At 28.7% G+C, this 18,763-nt stretch overlaps 1 protein-coding gene and 1 long non-coding RNA gene across 6 annotated transcripts; one reads left to right on the top strand and one right to left on the bottom strand.

The window, feature by feature from the left end:
* Window positions 1-495: 495 nt before the first annotated feature.
* Window positions 496-16,798, top strand: LOC119599718 (girdin). Of its 5 annotated transcripts, none has more exons than XM_037949777.1 (13): window positions 496-889; window positions 5,376-5,501; window positions 8,484-8,900; window positions 8,960-9,273; window positions 9,331-9,412; window positions 9,480-9,676; window positions 9,729-10,014; window positions 10,192-11,940; window positions 12,028-12,266; window positions 12,621-12,696; window positions 12,783-12,949; window positions 13,687-13,791; window positions 15,247-15,688. In XM_037949777.1, the coding sequence occupies exons 2-13, from the start codon at window positions 5,421-5,423 to the stop codon at window positions 15,686-15,688; spliced, it is 4,155 nt and encodes a 1,384-aa protein (XP_037805705.1). In that variant the 5' UTR covers window positions 496-889; window positions 5,376-5,420. The 5 variants fall into 5 exon arrangements, with proteins under 5 accessions (XP_037805705.1, XP_037805786.1, XP_037805635.1 ...); XM_037949858.1 differs by lacking the exon at window positions 496-889 and adding an exon at window positions 4,926-5,106; XM_037949707.1 differs by lacking the exon at window positions 496-889 and adding an exon at window positions 4,926-5,110.
* On the bottom strand, window positions 956-1,443 carry LOC119600017. The gene is made up of 2 exons (XR_005231111.1): window positions 1,221-1,443; window positions 956-1,160 (listed from the first exon to the last, which is right to left on the bottom strand). It is a non-coding gene; the product is annotated as an uncharacterized LOC119600017 (long non-coding RNA).
* Window positions 16,799-18,763: the final 1,965 nt, after the last annotated feature.

Genomic DNA, 18,763 nt, shown 5'->3' with positions numbered 1-18,763 from the left:
AAATTTCTTACTGTGTATTTTTAAAATTTTTTAAAGTAAATCTTATGGTATGTATTTAATGCGCTAAATTTGAATTATTTTTACAATTATGTGCAATTTTTTTTTCAAATATTACATATATAAATACTATTTTTAAAAGCTTTTAAATATTTAAGTGAAAACCGCTATAACTTTTGCGCCCCTCGATCAAAATGATTGACGCGAACGGATTAGGGTCTGTTTCAAGATATATTAATTATAAGGTAGTGTCGTCGGCGAATTCAGAAATACGGAGCGAATTCATTTATTTTTTATATATGGAGTTTGACAGCATGCCTACACTTCAAAGTACCAGCACACTGTCAAACTACATATAAAAAAAATCAAAAGTGTATTAGCAAAAAACAATCAGCTGCTCTGTTAACACTACCTTATAATTAATATACCTTGGCAAGGTATATTTATTTTATAAGGTAGTGTTAACAAAACAGCTGACTATTTTTTGCTCACATTCATGTTTTTTCGCCGCGGTGTAGAGTTAATGTCAAACTTTGTTTACGTTTGGTTAATGTATGCAAAATGTCAAAGTTTGTTTATATTTTTAATTTGACATTTAAAAGTGTGCTTTTAAAAGTAAAACTAAATTTATAATCAAATTGTGAAAAATTGTGAGTGATAAAAGTGTTATTATTGTGAAATTAAAAAAAAACAATGCGTTGTTGCAAAATATGTGGGAAGAAAGTGGAGGCTGGAGGTGGGACATTTTTTAATGTGCCCAAACGATCTTCCAACATATCGTGAAATGGTGCGGTTCAAAAAAATCAAAATCGCGAAAAAGGCCAAAATTACCCCAAAAATCTAAAATATCTGGCAAACTATAGATGATATCGAGATACGGGTTTCGGAATCGGTAAGAGCACCTCCAAAATATATAGAAACATAATTTTTTTCAAAAATGGTCGGTGGAGCAAAACAATAATATACTGACGATATATATTCCATTCTGTTTTAGTTCTATGTAGTTTAAGATTTCACTAAAAACTTGAAAAGGCAATTATTTAAAATAATTATATCCATAAATAATTGTTGAGCCTTTGTGTCCTTCTGCTGCAAACAAGCCTTCCACTGATCAGCCGACAAACGTTATTTTAGCATTTTCTTGTCTAGACCGAAGAGTGTTCCTAATAGGGAAAATCATTAAACAACTTTCTAAACGCTGGACAAATTCTTTGGCTACTTACGAAGAATTTTAACAATTTTATTATATTTCAAAAAATCTTTTATTTACAAACAACTTTTTTTTTTAATTTTTACAAATTCGCCTCATATTATAAATCAGCTGTTTTTGACATTGTGCCTACACCAGAATTCGCCTAAACAAAAACAAATACTGTACAGTGTTGTATTTCGATTCGCCCAAGTTTTTTTGAATTCGCCCTTAACACTACCTTATAAAATAAATATACCTTGTACCTTGGGTCTGTTTATAATCACACAAAATATTTTGAATGTGTCATTTTTTTTTTTTTTTTTTTTTTTTTTTTAACTCTAAAATTAAAAAAACTTTGATAATTGGTCATATATGTACTCAAATATGTAAATACATATTGATATACTTTGGTATAAACTATAAAAATTATAAGGTTACGAACCTTATAATTTTTGTTAACCTGTTATTTTTATTTTCATTTTATTTATTTATTTTTTATTGAATCTGTCTTAAGTAGAAATTTACAATAATTATTAAAATTTTAACCTAAACTATGACTAACGTTGTTACTGCCAGTGCAGTTTCAACACAAGTTCTCGATTTGATCATCTGGCAAGATCCAGGGTTTCCATTCTCCGTCTATGACCCTCAAATAGCAGCAACTTCCAGGCAAGGGGATTTGGGTGATCCATTAGTTTCGACAGGTAGGATAAACTGTAGAGTTTGATCTCCTCACGTATTATGGGGACATATCGGTTTAATGACAGTCTTGTACAATAGCACTTTGTACTCCTGTTAATTGACAGCTATTGTTGTTGATCTTTGAAAGATACTTGACTGCTCTTGCTGTTGGCCATAAATTTATTGTTATATTTTATATAGAAATCAGTGTGACCAGGTCTCAAAAAATGTTGCGGCTAAATCCCATCCAAAATAATGTTAGAAAAAATGCTAAATTGATTTTAAAATGCCAAAAAAAAAATGCTAAACTTTTTTTAGTGTTTTTATGAACAATTCATATTAATTTGTAACTGAAATTCATTGTAATTTATAACAAGTAAGAAAGTATATTCTGCCGTAGTTGACCATATGAGTATAAAATTTGATTTATTTTTCGTAATAAAGCATTTATGTTGAATTGAACCTTGGTTTCAATATATTTAAACTAATTTTCTAAGAAAGGCTTTATACATTTGTATATGTATGGGGGCTAGGTAAAATAAAGGACGGACTTTAACCATTTTTAAAAGGTTTTGTCATTGGATCAAAAAGCATACGTGCTTATTGTTTTGAAAATTTCAACCTCTACCAGACGGTCAGACTTACATGGCTTAATCGATTCAGAAAATGATTCTTAACCGATTAGTATACTCAAACGTAGTATAGTGGAGTAGGGTAAAAAATTAAGTTCCGTGGTATTAAGATAAACAGAAATGCTAAAAATTATTTCAAAATTTTTGTAAATTTAACAATATGTAATGTCTCTAACTTTAAAATATTTCTGAATGCAAAAATTACATTAAAACTCTATTAATTACACTAGTTGCTCATGGTATAAAACCTATATGTGTTTTCGGAAGGAAAAGTATAATATTTCTAGTTTTACTTTTTTTATATAAACAATTTTATTTGTCTTCCTCAAAACACTTTAAAAATGGTTTTCATGTCACAAAAATATTGAAAATTCCGTTGAAATAATAGATGTCAGGTTTATAACTCATACTTCCAAGATTTTTTCGGAAAAATATATATGAGAATGTATGAAATGAATTGAGAGATATATTCAAATCCGTAAGTTTGTAATTCTGGAATAAATTGTCAATAATATTTTCGAAATTTATGTATTTTTTTAATTAAAAAAAACGTGACAACAAAATTACTAAAAATTTGGTAAAAATAAAAAGAACAAAAAGTAGGATGAGAAAGTCTTAATTATATATTATTGATTTTTTTCAATACTTATTTTCAATAAATTAACAAGAACTCCTGAAGGATGATAAAAATTAAAACATCTTTATTTCGTATAGGAAAAAATAAAATTTGTTAATTAACTGTCATACATAGCCTTTTCCAAAATTATATGTTTCATTCCATGAGCAAACAAAAAGTATTAGTTTGTAAAATAGCGTACTGAACGTATTTGTAAAAATATATGAAATCTCTTGAATCACCTCGAATTTAAAAAAGCATTGGGTTCCAGAAAAATATTTTAGAATACAACATTTTAAAGTATTCACTTGTATTGGCGTAATTTTAAGTTATTTATCTTTATGAATCTTTTTGCATTATTTAGAATTACAGTGTAAATTGTTACATTTCTCATATTTCATGTTGCTTGTGTTTGGGTAGACATTTAATTCTGATTTTTTCGGTTAAACCTATTTCCAATATAAATCTTTTTTGCAAAAATTTGTCTTTTTTTTTTGTTTATATAATAAAATTGCAAAAAAAGCTAAAAATGCTAAAAATATTTTATAAAAATGCTAAATAAAATGCTAAATTAAAATTTTACAGCTAAATCAAAATAAAAAATGCTAAATCTAGCTGCAAAAATGCCAAAATGGTCACACTGATAGAAATATAATTTCTCTTCTTTCAATCCATTTCAATTTCGATTAATTAAATTTCTTTTCACTTTTAATTTATTTATATTTATTAACTTACACTTTCGATTTTAACACCGTTCACAAATAATTCTTACTCACATGTTATGTTTTGTTCTTTTGATTGCAAAAATAAAAATGTCGTTACTTTATCGTTTGCCAAACAAACAGTTGCAATATCATTTTCGAGTCTTTTGCATTGCTAAAAACGAGATCACAGTATCATTAATAAATAATTGGCGTCAATTTATCGAAGTTCTTTTAATAAAATGAACCTTCGAGAAATTTTGAAGCTTAGATAATTTCTCGAACATTTTTGATTCGAGATTTTAACGAAAAACACGTATTGTCATAAAATTATCGAGGATTCTAAATTTTTAAAATTTTCCATGTTTCTCGAAAATTTTTATTTCGAAATTTCTTCGTTTTATTGAATAATCTTTATTTTCGAAACTCAGGTCGGGTGGGACCATATTAAGCTGTATGTTTTCTTGCGTATGCATGCACACAAATTCTCATTTATTTGCGAAATTGTCAGAGGTAATCTCGCTTTTTTTTGACATATTACCGTTATTTATGAACAGATTTTGCTGAAACTTCTCGAAAGCATGTCTGAAAGAATTTTTGATCTCGAAGATATCTGGGGTCGTCAGAAAATTGATTTCAACAGACGGATGGACATGGCTCAATCGACTCCGCTAATTATAAGGATCCAGAATATATATGTATATACAACTTTATAGGGTCGAAAAATTATATTATAGAAATTACAAACGGAATGACAAACTTATATATACCCTTCGCAGGAAGGTGAACGGTATAAAAATGAAGAGTTGAAATAAAAATACATAGGTCCCGTGAGTTTTAAATAAATCTCGTGAAAATGAGTTGTATAACGAGAGAAATACATAAAATAGTATTCACGAATACAAAAATGTCCTACTCTGGTCGACAATCCCGATTTTTAAAGTATTTGCTTCCAAAATCCCACTCTTTAATCTCACGGATTCCGTTTTTATTTAAAATCGATGAAAATTTAAAAACTGAGCGTAGTTGAAAACTTAGCCGGCTTACAGTCGATTTTAAGCCGCCGTCGATATTTTTAGTGTTAGCCGCCGTTAATATTTGTCGGCGCAGGGCTCTGGTCAGAAAATGTATTTTTCTTAATATATTTTTATGAAGTGCTATTATTTGTCTACATTTTAAAAATAATAATAGTAATAATTGTAATAATGTGCATTTATAATTTAAAAACTTGATGTGAATTGTTGTAATACCATACGTTATTGCCTTTTGTAAAGTTGTTGGAAGTTTGTTGGTATCAAGATTGCTCCAAATCCATTTTTTGAGACTCCGCTGTGAAAACAATAAAAAATATTGGCATAGTATTATTAAAAAAAGGCTTTGTTTGTTACAGTAATAAAAAAGAAAAGAAGCATGACATAAATACAATCATTTAAAAATGATAAAAAAGAAATTATATTCAAAGCGGTTTTAAAATAAAATATATTGCTTTTTTATAAACATATGTACATATATGTTTTTTTTTTATATTTGCATATGTTGTGCGTATTTTCATTTAGTATCTAGTTGGCTAAACTACTTCAAAAAGATAATAACCTTAAATAATGGCAGCTGCTGCTGTAGCGGGTGCTGCTGTCTCAGCAAACGAAATTGATGAATTCATCAATGGTGCACTTGTTTCGTGGGTAAGTTTAAAATTTATAACTATTCTTTGTTTATAACATTTTTAATACAATAGTCTATTTATATGTACATACATAAGTGTATGTACAATATGTATATTGTTTGTTAGTCATGACATCTTAAGAAGACAATGGAAAACGGCAAACATTTTAAGGGTAGGTTTGTTAAAAAAAAACAAACATGTCAACAAATAAAATCTGTAACAGTTTAACAGGTGTTAAAAGTAATTTACACGTGCTTAAGTTTTTTTTGATACTCCAGAACACTGTTGAAATTATCAAAACTATTTTATGAATTTTCATTTAGTATTTAAAATTTAATATCTATTTAATTCTAATTATTAGAGTTGTACACCTACAACAAAAATACTTGTATTCTTGTTGACTCAAGACTCACCTAATTTTTATACCTATGATGCTTTTACTTCAACTTCGACTGTGGCTAATAGTCCTGTCCCGAGGAAAAACTTTCGGTTTACACAGCTGTAGCTGGGTTGACAATCTTTGACCGAGTATAACTCGAGTCATTGGTTAAAAATAGTATTAAATGGTTAAAATCATAAATAATTGTTTGATTTGATTGTATGCAATTTTTATACCCACTATTAACTATACATATTGTGCAAACACAGAAAGTGTATTCTGGGCGTCTAAGGTTCATCTGGCTCATTAGATGAAGTACATATAAGTGTGTTCGTATTTGTTCGCCATTGTACATGTAACCAATGAAGACTCAATGAATAATTATTAGTTTTTAACATGAATTTGTTTTTAACATGATATTGAAAAAATTATATATGATTTGTACTTCAGAAAATTACTTTAACTTTCATAAGAAAGCACCATCTTTCTATTATAATAAAATTCGAAAAAATTACCTATATGTTTGAAGAAATTTATCACTCTTTTCAATTCTATAAAGATCGTTCTATAAATGTCCAAAGCCCTTATTCTTTAAAGCACCCCAATTTTTATATCTATTTCGGCAATCCAATGCAAATCTAAGAAATATGTATGTAAATAAACAAAATAAAAAACAATTCAAATTGTTTTGAATATTATATATACTGAAAATTTGTCAGCAAACGTATTTTTATTAATATTAACATACATATTTTTTTTGCGTACGGTTTCTTGTAAGGGAATATTTTTTAGTTAAAAATCACAAATTTTATGTTAGATACAGAATACATTACAATTGCATGTTCCATCACTATAAATCGCTCTCGTATTCTAATTATACATTTACCTTATTTACTAATTTTACTTTCCCACTATGGCATCTTATATAAAAATAACAAAAACATAAATTTAGATATTAATTTCCGCATGCATGTATGTATATCTATTTAGGAGCACATTTCAATATAGAATATATTTTATGTAAATAGTTCTAACTATTACTATCTTAGAGTTCCTCTTGCCATTCGCAACAATTACAAGGTCAATGATACATATTGCCACAATAATAAAAACGTACATACATAGCTATCTATAATACAAAAATATGTGTTTGGATCAACATATACATACATATGTACATATGTTTGTATGTATGTATGTTTGTACATACATATTAGCTAAAAAATATAAAGTTAGATTTGTTTAGAACAATTCAAGTTTAATTATGTTTGTATTACGAAAGCAAAATAATTAAAACAACTGTACAAATATAATTTAAATTATTTTTTATTGTACATGTCTATAAAGTTTGTTTATTGTGCAAATATGTTTAGTCATATGTAGGTAAATTAACATCAGACTAGTATACAAATCTGGTTGGTTCACTTGACCACTTACTTGTATATTTCATATTTTTTTACATTGTACTCTTAATTCCCTTTTTGCATTTGTTTTTATCTATATACATTGTAAATTATATTGTATAAAGGAAACATATGGGCTAAAATAAATAAATTTAAAAATTAATCGGTCGAACATAATATGATTTATATCCCAAATAAACCTTGGAGAAAACTTCAAAAACGGACAAAAACGTTTGAGAACTACATACATCAATCATAGAGTTATTCATAAACTAAGTAGCTCTATTAGAATCTATATATCGTCATATGAAATCCAAAACGCCCTAAATTACGAAAAAAATCAAAATTGACTTTTTGATTGATTATTAAAATACATGTTCCTGCTAAATTTTACACTCCTACAATCAAAATCAAGGTCGCTATCTTCGAAATCAAAAGATTATACTTTAAAATTCATTAAAATTTTAAAATTGGCATCAAATAAAACAAAAATGACACTTTTAGCGAAACGTTGCGATTTATAGATTTTTTAACAGCTTTAGAATTTTATCGAAGAAAAATTTGAATCTCCGAAAATCTTTATGAAAACAAAGAAGCCTTATACTTTCCATGTTTCGGTCTATTTGACCAACAAAAACAGGTTTTAATTTAGTTAAAAATGTTGAAACTTACTATTTAACTTACGCCCTTTTGGGTTAAAAAAACAAATTCTCAAGGGCGTAAGTTACATATCTCCGTAATTAAAACCAAATACTAATTTGTCAATAAAAAATGAGCTTAACTTGGAAAAATGTCGAAAAATTTTGTATTATTTATCATTTTAGAAGGTTTTTTGCTTCTGAAAAATTTGTTCAATGTAACTTAGGGCTTTTTGAATTTCATATGACGATATGTACATAGAGCTTGTAAGGTTCTTACTGTTCTATACATTTTAATATTGTATTGGTTTTTTGTTTTGCATTTATGAAGTCACTGTAGAACTTCTTTCGTCTCTTGAAAACTAAAACCATAGAGAAACATATACTCTATGACTAGAACTCTTGAAAACTAGAACTTTTAGAACTTATTAAGTATTTTTGAGCTATGAATAATTAACTAAAATAATTTGATTGTTTGGATTTAATCTATAAATAAATTATTTAGGGTTTTATATGAATTTTACAATATTTTCAAATAAAATATAACTTTATACATTATATTTGTATTCTATTCGATTTAGTTGGAATCCTGCCTCTCTCGACCTGAAATTCTTACCGGTTATTCTTCTCTCCTTGACGGCCAAATCATTCATAGTGTATGGCTTCAGATCGATCCGGAACCCCAAAATAATCCAAGCGAAATAAATGATAACAACGACGTGGCTTTATGCATTGCTAGAGCCAAAAATTTTGAATGTATAGTACGGAATTTAAAATCATTATTTGAAGATGAATTTGGACAGACCATTTTGGTGCTACCAGATTGTTATATACTCGGTTATCATCCGGAAACTAAACAGGGTTTGGAACAAATGAAAATATTATTAACACTACTACTAGGTGCTGCAGTGCAGTGTCCAAATAAAGAGCTTTTTATTGGTAGAATAAAAGAATTGGATGTGGAAACGCAACATGCCATTGTTGAGTTAATAAAACAGGTAACACTTAAACAAATAAAATAATAAGGAACACAATATCATGTTCTCTAACACTTTAGGTCACCGATAATCATAGCTTAGTTCTGACGGAAGAATCTTTGGATTTACTTACGCCTCAGGCCATGTATAATCACATTTTAAGATTAACCAAAGAACGTGATAGCATGTACTTAAAGTGGATTTCATCGGTGTGTACGGAACGCGATATATTGAGCACTTCCGGCTGTGGTGACAATTCTTCCAATTTGTCATTATCGGCTTCAAGTGGACTGACAGCAACTCCGATTTCGTCCTCATCAAATACAGAAAACAATCATATGGCAGTTGAATTGGCGGATTTAAAATCAAAACTAAGAAAATTGCGCCAAGAGCTGTAAGTTGTAATGCAGTCTTTAAAAATGTGAAACACTATATTCATTATTTTTTTTAGTGAGGAGAAGTCAGAGGGCCAATTGGAACTACGCGAAGAACTAGAACACAAAAATGCTCAGTATGAAAAACTTCGTTTAGAAGTAGGTTAAACCATTGTGTACATTTTTACATAATTCCAATGCATTTTATTATTTTTTATTAATCTAGAGCCAAGAGTGGTATTCTGAAGCAAAACGTGCGTCAGCCTACCGCGATGAGGTGGATGTTTTAAGAGAACGCGCCGAAAGAGCAGATCGCTTAGAAATAGAACTACAAAAATTTAAAGAGAAACTAACAGATTCCGAGTTCTATAAAACAAGGGTTGAAGAACTTCGCGAAGATAATCGAATGCTCTTAGAGTCAAAGTAAGATTAATTTTTATACGGTGTACAATTTAATTAATTATTCTTTTTGTAGGGAAATGTTGGAAGAACAATTGCAACGTTGGCGCAAAAGATCGGAACATGTTATGACTCTAGAGTCTGAAATCATTAAATATAAACAAAAACTAAATGACATGGCACTGGAAAGAGACTCCGATCGTTCTAGATTAGAGGAATTGATTGAAGAGAATACTCAACTTCAATTGGTCGCCAAGAATCTTAATAGTACTTTAGACATGGACAAGTCATTTTCTGATAATGACGAAGAGTGTAATTCAGGTGACAATAGTTTATCTGAACAATTGACAAATAATGCACAGGTAAAAAAATGGAATTTGTATTTTAAATTTAAACGAAAAATCTGAAGCTAAATATATCTCTTTAATCTTTTAACGTACAAATTTGAGTATATATGACAAATTTAAAAAATGTTTGATTACGATGTTTTATGTAATTACAATCTAGAAAATACTAATCGAATTTGTTATTTTTTGCAGACACGTGCATTAAAACTTGAGCTTGAAAATCGGCGGCTTACGGCTGCACTAGACCAACTAAAAGAATCGTCTTTCCACGAATCCACCAATAAAATGTTAGAATTGGAGAAAGAAAAGAAGAAATTAAGTTTAAAAATTGAACAGATGCAAGACAACATTCAACGTCTATCTCAACAAAACATTGAACTAGAAAATGTATTCAAAGATGCTTTAGAGGAAAATAAGAAAATGCAAATAACTTTAGATCAACGGCAGAAGGCCTACGACAAACAAAGTCAAGAACGTGAGGTGGAGCGCACGAAAATATCAGATTTGGAAAAACAAGTAGAAACACTGAATAAGGAAAAACAACGTATTCAGACACTTAACGAAAGTGTACAACGCCGTGCCGATGACTTAGAACGTATGGCAGATTCGCGCTCAAAAGAAATTGAACAATACGTAGAGAAAGTGAAGACTTTTGAAAATACTAAAGAAACTGTGTATGAGTTGCAAGCTAAACTCAATACATTCGAACGGGAAAATGCCAGCCTTGCTAAAGAAGTGGCAAAACTAAAAGAAAACCTCGAAGAGAAATCAGTGTTGTTGGATAGTCAATGTGCAGTAGTCGAAAATCAAACTAAGGAAATATTACGCTTAACTAAGTCACTAGAAGAAGCTGAACTTACTCAGGTTCGTCTTAATGACTTGGAAGTGCAAAATCAGGAACTGGTATCCCAACGAGATATTGATTTGCAAACAATTGCTACTCTACGCAATGATTTGGTCACTGGTACTCTGGCCACTAATAAAGTGAAACACAATTTGGAAAAACTTGGCTTAAATGTCGATCCCACAGATGAAAAAACTGAGTTGAATGTAGAAACAGTTGTAGAAAAATTGGTACGGAATCCGGAAACATTTAAAACCGTGCGTGAAATTATGCTCAATGTTTCTAAGGAACAATCAGAAAATGGTAATGCTAAATCAGATATTTGTGTTCTTTGTCATCGGAAAGAAGTATTTACCGTTGAAAAGAACATAGAACTATCTTCGGCTTCTGAAGTTTTTGAAATAGCGGAATTAACAAAACTTTCAGAAGCCAACACCCAACTAAGTGCGCTAAATGTGGCATTACAATCAACATATGACCAACTACAAGCCGAAAATGCGCGCTTTAAAGTTGATGTTGCTACATTAGGTTCACAAATAACCTCATTAAATACACAACATGTTGCATTGCAATTGGCCAATTCTCAATTGGCTGCTGACAAAGATGTACTGTTGAAAGAAAATGAACAGCTCAAAAAAGAGCATAAAAACCTTCTACAGGATCAAGTTACATTGCAATGTTTACACGAGCAGCTATCATCGGAATACGAATCCCTTAACAAGGGCAAAGAACAACTCAAGGGAGTAGTAAGGGACTTGCGTAATGAGTCGCGCGAACTTCGGGAACACATTGTTGTCTTAGAAACGCAAATTGATGACTTAAAGCGTCAAAATACATCGATGAAATCTTGTTCCGAAGATCTTGCCATTCTTCGTACTGAACATTCAAAGCTCACAGATGATTTTCGTAACTTATTCGCAACCAGTGAACGATTTAAGAATGAATACAAAAATATTCAAGAACAATACAAAATGATACGTATGGAAAATGGTAAACTAAAACTACAAAACAACGAACTCACTGGAGAGTTGGGCAGTCGAAATGATCAATTGAAAATGCTAGAAATACAGTATGCGAAATCAACACAGCGCTGTGAGGTATTATTTTTTAATTACACTTCATAAACATACATACATAAATTCTGATATTTTATTTACTTAGATGTTGATTTTATTTTTTTTTAGATGTTGATGCAACAAAATGGAGATTTAGACACAGAACGTAAAACATTAATGGAAAATGTTTCTCATCTACTTAAGCAATACCATGAATTATTAACCCTATCGCTAGAAGATAAAAAACATTTCCACGAAGAGGAGAAGAGTTACACAGAATGTGTACACAACTTGAATCGCCAAAAAGAAAAGTTAGAGGAAAAGATTATGGAACTCTTTAAAAAATCAGAAGCTGTTGTACCAAAAAAGTACTTTTTATTTTAATAATATTGGCGCTTACATATTGACACATTGTATTCAACGCTTTTTTAAACTTTATACATACACATGCAATTCTTTCACTTCAACTGCGAATGAAATCTGTCGTATAATACATACATATAGTTATGATGAACTTTAGCGCAAAATTTACAAAAATTAGTAAAAAGTACTGCATGTGTTTAAGAATTTTGCTGATATTATGTGGAATAATTTCCGCATTGTGTAAAAAAACAGTGTATATTACAATGTATCAACGTTTGCTTTGTTTAATTTTAAATTATTTCGCATTTTGGATATAATTTGTTTCATTTACATACCCTGTTTTTTTATTTTCTTTTTAGAAAACCATTTGCTAGTAATTTGGTAAGACGTGTAAAAAAAGCCAGTTCAGATTTGATGAATAAAGTTCCAAGTCGTGTAAGTAATATATAAACTTTTAAATAAATATAAATAAATGCACATGTATTTCGATTTCTAAAGTATTTTCTTGTCTATATAATTAGAATCGTCGTTCATGGATTGATGACTCCCGCTTAACTCAATCACAGTTTATGATTGGTTCCGAATCAGGTGGCAATGATTCTGATAATAGTACCGAAGAACCACTTTCGATTAACTCGGATACCCATTTATTGCAGCGCAATATTCCAATACGTCAAAGTCTTCAGCGGTATGTACTCTTATTTATTTTTGATAGATTGTCCTTTAAAGAACAATTGATGTACCTATGTAAATACGTTTATAAAGTAAATTTAATATTTTTACACACTGCAGAATGTATAAAAATATTTCAGAGATTATTTTAAAGGTCACTTTTACATTATTTTTTTTCTACAATCATGGATGATAGAGATTTTATATTCACACTTGTCCTGTGTATGTATTATATTTTAAAAATTGTCATAATGGGAAGGAAGATATAATTATTTATATTGATTTTAAATATAACTTTTTATCTAAATACAAAATTTCTTGCTGCCAATAGAGAATAGAGAATTTTCGGCATAAAATTACTTTTATATTAAATTTTTTGAGCAACAAATTAGGGATGCCAATCCCGATCCATAAATCCTGGATTCGCGATTTGTGAACACCAGGGGGATTACTCTGTAACTCGATTCGAAAACAAAAATGTTCGAATTTGTGTGTTAAATATGTACACTGTGTTTCGAAAACTTTTTCGTTCGAATCCAAATATGCAGTAGCCCCCCAGTCCCAATGAGAATCCGTAGTACATATATAGCTCCAGTTTTAAATAAGTTCTAGTTATGCCATATTTTTGTAACTTAAAAAGACCCAAATAACCAGGTCCGAGATTTAAATTTATCAAAAATAAGCAAAATTTATATTTCTAGATTATTTCCTATTATTTTATAAAAATATCTATTTTTACTCATATATCTTTAGTGATGTTTTGGACCATTCCATTTCTCGTGGTGGTACTATGAGGAGTAGTTTGCAATCACAAAAACGTACGGATTTAAATAATTCACGTAGAAATAGCGTGCACGGGTAATGTTGTTTTCTTGATGTTATTATTAATATTTAAAAAATTTCATTTATTTATATTTTTCTTCTTCTGGTTTTGGTAGAAATGTTTTTTTTTATCAATTGTATCTAAGACAGGTTCGATTAAATATTAAATTTAGTTAATCTAAATTAACTAAATTTAATATTTAATTATGTATGTTAAAATTGTTTGAGACAAATATGTATTACCATAAACAATTTTATGTATTACCATCTTTATAAAATTAATAATTTAGCCCAATCGGATTACGGGAATACTTTACCGGAAATCGATTAAGAATTTGGTATAAATGTTAAGAAAATGCAATTTCATGGTACAATTTTTGAAGAAATAAAAAAGTCTTATTGATTCCTATAAGGAAAATCTGTTGTCCTAACGATAGCATGTTTTTGTATAAAGCAGTTATCTTAACGAAAACAATTTTACATTTTTCAATCGAGCACGGATTCCCGTTATACGATTGGTCGAAATTTTAAAACAGTATATGTAGTTGTGACACTAATGAACAAAATGAGACCCATTCAAGCAAAATTTAATTTATTTGGGCACCTTTAATGTACATACTTACAGAAACGGTCTATTATACAATTGAAAATCTTTATTATTTTTTTATTATTTCTTTTATTTAATTATATAGTAAAATTATAATAAAATTCTGGGAATGTTCTGTGTAATTGGGTAAATATTAACGTGAACACAAAAAAAGAATTAAATTGCAAATTTTAAATTTAATTTAAATTTAAGTAAAATATTTACTAAAATTGCTAAGCTTTAAAGCTGAAAATAATAATATTTTTCACATTTCTATTTGTTGTTTTTTTCCTAATATTCCTAATATTAATTTTTTCATTTATTTATTTTATTGTTCGCAATACATGCAACTATACAAATGCTTTTTATAAGTAATCATTCAGCTCTTATCTAATTAAATAAGTTCCAAAGGTAGCTTCTGCTAAACTAACAAAAAATATGTATGTATTTAGAATTTTATATCATAGAATTTTAAAAGAAATCCAATACTCCAACTTTATATTTATTGTCGTTGAAAATACGATTCAATAGACACATTTATTTTACATCTAATCTTTATTTATAACGGAACAATTGATCTTTATGTATTTTTTTCGATTGTGTAGTTGCATTGATATGTACATGCATTGTACAAATTGCTTTTCCTTAACAATATTTTCGATGTTCTTCGTAAATAGCTTTTGATCGTTTGTAACGTCATTTTTAAAAATATAAATAATTTTCTTGCCAAAAATCAAAAAAAAAAAAAAACTAATTAATGAGGGGCAAATGTACTAAAATGCTTGAGATGTTTTTAAATTTATTATTTTTAATAATTAGATAGTTTTTTATCTCTGGCTGCAATTGAAAAACTAATAATTATTAATTCTGCATTGTTCTAATTTGTTTGCTTTTTTTAATAAAAGTTTGGAGGCGCCTGATGTAACAGGAAGCAGTTTAACATTGGGGGCAGCTGGTTCAAGGCGTACCGTTTATTTGATAGATGAGAATCAAAAAATCCCCGAAACAGCTGATGGCAGTGGAGGTGGAGGAGGTGGAAGTGGTAGTAATAGCAGTTCAACTGCAACTTTGAGTGGAAAAAATAACACAGCTGAACCACAAACTCCAACTTCAACTCAAAAATCAGAAAATCCAGCAACTTTTCTTATGTACAATCGCATTAATAATATAATTGGTGGAAATTCTACTAATTTAAGTGGCAGTGAAACACCTTTAACTACCACTGCTGCTGGAAGTGGCAGCAGCAATCGTGATATGGATGTCAATCAGGATGATAATAAACTAATGCGTAATAAACGACCGGAAGATAAAAATAATAGTATTTGGTATGAGTATGGCTGCGTTTGAGATTTCTCCTGTGCTCCTTAAAAGTACACAAAACTCTGAAAATTTATTTTTTCTTACAAAATTATGCCTTAAAATAGTATTTAATACAAATTTACCATATATGTACACAAATCAAACAAACCATACAAATGAGACTCGAAATAACTATTGACTGAATTGCAGAATTTATACATACATACATACATATTTACACTTCATGTTCACATCAAAAATTCATAACAAAATTGCAAAACACATGAACATCTATTAAAAAATGCTTCCTCCTCTCGTTTTCATTTATAAAACTATTTATATACTCGTATTTACATTAAAGCCTTAAGAATTTCTTAAATCAAAAGAAAGTAAACAAGTTTTCCGTAAAAGAAGTGTGTGATTAACATTAATAATTCAAATCAAAATACATATATTTATTTTTTTAATTTTTGTATAAAAAAAACAAAAAACACTTAATATACGTCGCATCATTGCCATGTGCATTTAATTAAATTAAACTGTCCATTTATATATCTATTTTTCTTTATAGAAAATAACTTAATTATATAATAATATTTATCTTTATGTTCTTATTATTTTTTTATTGAAACAATTGTTCACTAGCAACGAAGTACTTCTCGATTGAAAACAAATCAAAAATATTTTATTTGTATAATATAATTAAGAAATTAATTTGTTTAAGATTTATAAACTAAAAATAATTTATTTAAAACGCCTACAACTTATTATACACAACTACATACATACGTACAATTTTAATATGTTTAATAAAATTTAAACAAAAATAGACTTTCGCACAAAACTCGTCGTCTTATTCTAAAATAACAATAATCACCACATGATATAAATAATTCCTATAAACATACAAAGGCCACATGTCACTACGTATTAGAAAATGTGCAGCTTTACAAATAGCAATAAAAATGAGCGCAGAATGTATGATTTTTTTTATTATTTATTTATAATGATCATCCTTCATCTTAACTTCAGCATCAATGACAATAAATATTTGTATTTGTAAAATTAATGAAAAATAATAACTATATACAAACTATTTTGAAAATTCCAGCATTGTAACATTGTATTGATTACAACATAAAAACAATATAAAAATAAAAAATGTGTAATATTGCATTCCTAAAATATATTGACTTTTTACTTAATCCAAAATAAAGGGGCTGCAAAACTACAAACATTTAATTAACTATTGTACTTATACAGATCAAGCCGTCATGAATGAATACATATTCTCTTACTCGATATGCTTAGTGTAGTTCAGAACAAAGTTCAAGCGGCTGTACAAACTCAAAACAGCTTCACACATTACACAACAGGAAGGTAATTATCGCAGTCATGATCGAAATAAAACTCGATTCGAAATTAATTTCGATAGTGCGTAATTTTCTCATGAAGTTACACTATACGAAACGAATCGTATAAACGAAATGTATAAAAAATTCATATGTTTTATTAAAAATCACAAAATTTTAAACGAAAATTTAATAATAAAAATGTAATATAATAATATGGAACCAATATTCTTTCTACATTTTTCAAGTTTATTATTTCGAGTGATTTCTGTAACATTCTGTTTCCTTAAATTACAGTTGGTTTGTGACACAGATTACACTCAAAACTCAATGAAATTTGGATGCGTGTATTTTTTTTCTAAAGACAACTCAAGAAGAGAGAAAGACTATCAATGGTTTAGACATTTTTTTTCAAATGAGTGTAACTTTTCACCTACTTGTCCAAAGGAGTTTAGATAGATATTTCTTTACTGTTTACAATTTTTTAATTTATTTTTTTTTTTATATATTTTTTTTAATTTTAAAAATATGTAGTACAAAAAAACATAATTTGTGTTCGAAAAATTAAAAAATATGCTAAATATGCTATAAAAATGTTAAAAATATGCATTTTAAAGCAAAATATGAAATTTATGCATTTATAACAAAATATGCAACAACAAATCGATGCCATTTTGTGGCAAATTCTTTGATTCGAAATGAAAACTACTTAAAAGTTATTTTTGACTACAAACCCTGTTAACCCTGCCCTGTTTATGAATAAGAACTTTTCTGGTTATTGTATTATAGAATCCAGATGATGAAGTTCGATTTATTTGATTCTCCACCATAATCAAAAACATAGGTTAAGTTAACATGATTGCATATGGTTAACGTGCACTTCGAAAATCGGTACTTGTTACAGTTATTCGACGTCACTAATTTGGCCAATGCGATTTGAAACGTAAAACTCTCGAAGGCAGAGCAAAAACGACCTGATTCCCCCTAAGTGATAATGGCAACGACGCAGGACAATCTTCCTCCACCCACAGTTGAAACAAAAATTTATGGAAGGTTTTCTCACTTTCGTAAAATTTGAAAAGGGTCTGATTAAATAACATTTCATATCTATCTATCTATCTATCTATCTATCTATCTATCTATCTATCTATCTATCTATCTATCTATCTATCTATCTATCTATCTATCTATCTATCTATCTATCTATCTATCTATCTATCTATCTATCTATCTATTTAATTAATAAGAGAGTTATGTTTATTCGTAGTCGATAAACTCAGGAACTACGTCACCTGATAGGACAAAATTTCAAATATGTGCATACGTTTCAGGGATCGTGAGAAGTGTTCCTGTAAAGTGTTAAATTTCTCCGATAGATGGCGTCGAAGTTTTAATTTTCAGTCAATTACGCCTAAACCGCAAATTATAAAATTAGAGGGGTATAATAGTACATAGATCTTTACGTGTAAAGTCTACATGTCCAATCGAGGGCCTGCAACGCGGACCGGACACCACTAGTATTAATATTACGAAAAATGTTGTTACAAATTTTTTGGCTCGTAAAGATTGGCATGTATTATTTTCAGTGTAGTAATACCTCTCAAATGATGCGTATTAAATATTGAACAAGAAAAATATTCAGAAGAATGAATTAATCCAATGGAATATAAAGCCAAGGAATTCAGCTTTAGAATTAAATATTCAAAGAATCATTTCAAGGAATGGCACATTCACAAATTAAAAGCCGAAATAATTAATAATTAATTCCAAA

This window comes from Lucilia sericata, unplaced genomic scaffold, assembly GCF_015586225.1.
Source record: "Lucilia sericata isolate MDLA Ls3-8-SP2 unplaced genomic scaffold, ASM1558622v1 Contig000000F_arrow, whole genome shotgun sequence".
Taxonomy (NCBI): Eukaryota; Metazoa; Arthropoda; class Insecta; order Diptera; family Calliphoridae; genus Lucilia; species Lucilia sericata.
Note: the sequence above shows the minus strand (reverse complement) of the source record. Positions and strands in the feature narration are given on the sequence as shown.